Source organism: Muscardinus avellanarius (assembly GCF_963383645.1).
Source record: "Muscardinus avellanarius genome assembly, chromosome: 1".
NCBI lineage: Eukaryota > Metazoa > Chordata > Mammalia > Rodentia > Gliridae > Muscardinus > Muscardinus avellanarius.
This window is the reverse complement of record NC_137786.1, coordinates 182,462,520-182,465,690: the sequence shown is the minus strand read 5'-3', so window position 1 is coordinate 182,465,690 and position 3,171 is coordinate 182,462,520. Positions and strand designations below refer to the sequence as shown.

Here is a 3,171-nt window from a genome sequence, read left to right as displayed (position 1 = left end):
AGTGCCGAGATCTCTCTAAATTTCTGAGGTGGCCTTCAAACCTTTTGCCTCAGTCTCCAAGTACTGGGATTACAGGTGTGCAACACCACACCCAGTCGAAAGAATTCTTAAATAGCCCAACTGCTCACTCAGAACATTCCAAAGTCACCCCAACCCTCTCAGAGTAAATGCAAACGTGTTTACAATTGCTTAGAAGGATGACAATGATCATCTCACCATCTCTCTCTTCCCTCATTTATGACTTGATTTTTATCCTCTCTTAGTTCTGCTCCAATTATACTGGGTTCTCTGTTGTCCCTCACGTGTGGCTCACCTAAACGACCTATTTCTTTGGTCTGGAAAGCTATCCCATCAAAGAATATATGGCTGATGCTTTTCCCTTCTTCATGGCTCTGCTGGACGCGGCTGGCCCCTACCATTTTATTTAAAATACCAACCTGTGGCTACTGCCTGCACTACTGTATTTTCTACCTTAGCATATCTATTTTCTCCATGTAACTTATCAGTTACTACATTTATTTACTTAGTTTATCTTTATTTATTGCCTCTGTCCCTCCTCTAGGTATTAAGTACTTAGGATTAGGACTTTTTGCCCATTTTTCTCTGTTTTATTAATTAAGCTATTTAAAATGTCCCAAATAGTGCTCATCACTTAGGTATTCAATATTTGTGAAAAGAAGGAGTGTAATATAGTAATGAAAGTAAAAAGCTTATGAGTTTTAAATTGAATACCACTGTTGAGTATTATGATAATTTTTGTATTGCACTGCTTGGAACATTTTTCAACATATCCATGCTGTGTATGCCACTATGTTAATCGCTTAGTAGTCATCTCAGTTATCAAGATGACTTGCAGTGCTGATGTTCAAGTTACCCTTATTTTAGATAATGCTGACCCCAAATTAAAAGACTAGTGATCCTGGCAATTACAATATAACAAAGAAAAGCCATAGAATGCATCTTTAAAGTGACAAGGTGAAAATTCTTGAGTTAACAAAGAAAACAAAATGACTTGACAATTTTCCTGAGCCCTATGGTACCATAAGAAGTTTTTAGAAAGAGACCACATTTGCATAAATTTTATTTCAGTAATATTTTACAATTATTCTGCTTTAATCATTAGATATAGTTGTTAATCTCTTACTGTGCCTTCATTATAAACATCATCATAGATATGTAGGAATATAAAAAACAATATATATAAGGGTTGGTACTGTCTATGGTTTGAAGGATCTACTGGGGATCTTGGAATGTATGCTTTGAACATAAAGAGACTACTATAATTATTTTATGTGCATATGTAATATATAAACTATTATTAGTAGTATTAATAGGAACCATCTATAAAGTCAAAATGTGTTTAAATGTTCTAAAAGGGTAGACCCTTATTCATTCAACTTTAAGCTATAGCTCTAAAATAGGCAGAGAATCATTGGCAGAGTGTTTAAAAACACCTGAGCATTGGCCAGAGTCAAGTATTCTGCTGACCAGGAAGGTTCCCCCACCCCCAATGAGTAATGTGTTACTTTTATTTTCTCCAGGTTTCCAAGCTCCCTGGTTCCTGCTCTGCCTCCTGTATTATTCTTGACACTTATTCCAACTACTGTGGTCTATTTTCCAGCTGCCTTTGAAATTTAGGAATGTGTTGACAACGAAAATATTTTTTTCCTAGAACTACCTGAAGATCATGTTCTGATTCTAATCCTGAAGTCTCAACCCTGAATCTGACCTCATGATTCTGCTTTGACATTCTTAGCTTTGTGTTCTTTGTTTTGGGGTCCTGTTTTGATCTCTGATTTTTGGAGAGGATCTTGTTGCCTGTTGGGATTCCAAAATCATCTAGAACTAGATGAGGGAACTAGAGTAAAATTGAATAACAGTACCTGCAGCCTGAAGGCCCCTTGCTGCTAATGTGGATCCTACCCTTCTGTTGTGTGTCATTATTATATCCTTTGTCTTTCGGTGGACCAGCCATGCGGAAGGAAAACATCACTAATATTAATGAGTTCATCCTGGTGGGCTTCCCTAGTGCCCCTTGGCTGCAGACTCTGCTCTTCTTCCTTTTCCTCATTACTTACCTGTTTGTGCTGTTGGAGAATTTGATCATCATCCTCACTGTATGGGTTACTGGGTCTCTGCACAAGCCCATGTACTATTTTTTGGGAACCATGTCCTTTCTGGAGGCCTGGTATATATCTGTCACAGTCCCCAAGATGCTGGCTGGGTTCCTATTTCATCCCAACACCATCTCCTTCCTGGGCTGCATGACCCAGCTCTATTTCTTCATCTCGCTTGCTTGTACTGAGTGTGTGCTTCTGGCTGCCATGGCCTATGACCGCTATGTGGCCATATGTTGGCCTCTTCGCTATCCAGTCATGATGACCACAGGGTTTTGTGTCCAGTTGACCATCAGTTCCTGGGTCAGTGGCTTCACCATCTCCATGGCAAAGGTATACTTCATCTCCCGAGTTACGTTCTGTGGCAATAATATCTTGAATCATTTTTTCTGTGATGTGTCACCTATCCTGAAGCTGGCCTGCATGGACTTATCGATGGCTGAGAAAGTGGACTTTGCACTGGCCATTGTCATCCTTGTGTTTCCTCTCTCGGCCACTGTCCTTTCCTATGCCTTCATCGTCTCTACCATCCTGCATATACCCTCAGCCACTGGGCAGCAGAAGGCCTTCTCCACCTGTGCCTCTCACCTCACAGTGGTGGTCATCTTCTACACAGCTGTGATCTTCATGTATGTCCGACCTCGGGCCATTGCTTCATTCAATTCTAACAAATTGATCTCTGCCATCTATGCAGTCTTTACTCCCATGCTCAACCCTATCATCTACTGCCTGAGGAACAAGGAGGTCAAGGATGCCATCAGAAAAACCATCGCAAGTGGTCGAGCCCTTTTTGTGAGAGATTCTTTTTGCTGAAGAGATTAAGGCCTCCTTTCTATTATCATTTGACTTTAACCCATTTTAGAGGAAAGTCTATAATTGTAAAAAATAATACTTAAGTACAATTTTCAGTGATCTGAGAGAAAAGATAAAAGAAAACCCTTTTTTGTCACATCTTTATTAAAAATGTTTATTATAAGGTAGTAGATGAAGTAGTCGAAATGCTAAAAGATATATATTAGTAAAATAGTCATACAATAAATTTATTGTTCATGAG

General features: G+C 39.2%; 1 protein-coding gene across 1 annotated transcript; it reads left to right on the top strand.

Moving 5' to 3' along the window:
- Positions 1-1,973: 1,973 nt before the first annotated feature.
- On the top strand, positions 1,974-2,930 carry LOC308267941 (olfactory receptor 6B9; the record flags this gene model as incomplete). Its single annotated transcript, XM_080702902.1, has 1 exon — positions 1,974-2,930. One exon carries the CDS (start codon positions 1,974-1,976, stop codon positions 2,928-2,930), a length of 957 nt encoding a protein of 318 aa, XP_080559028.1.
- Between the last annotated feature and the right edge of the window lie 241 nt (positions 2,931-3,171).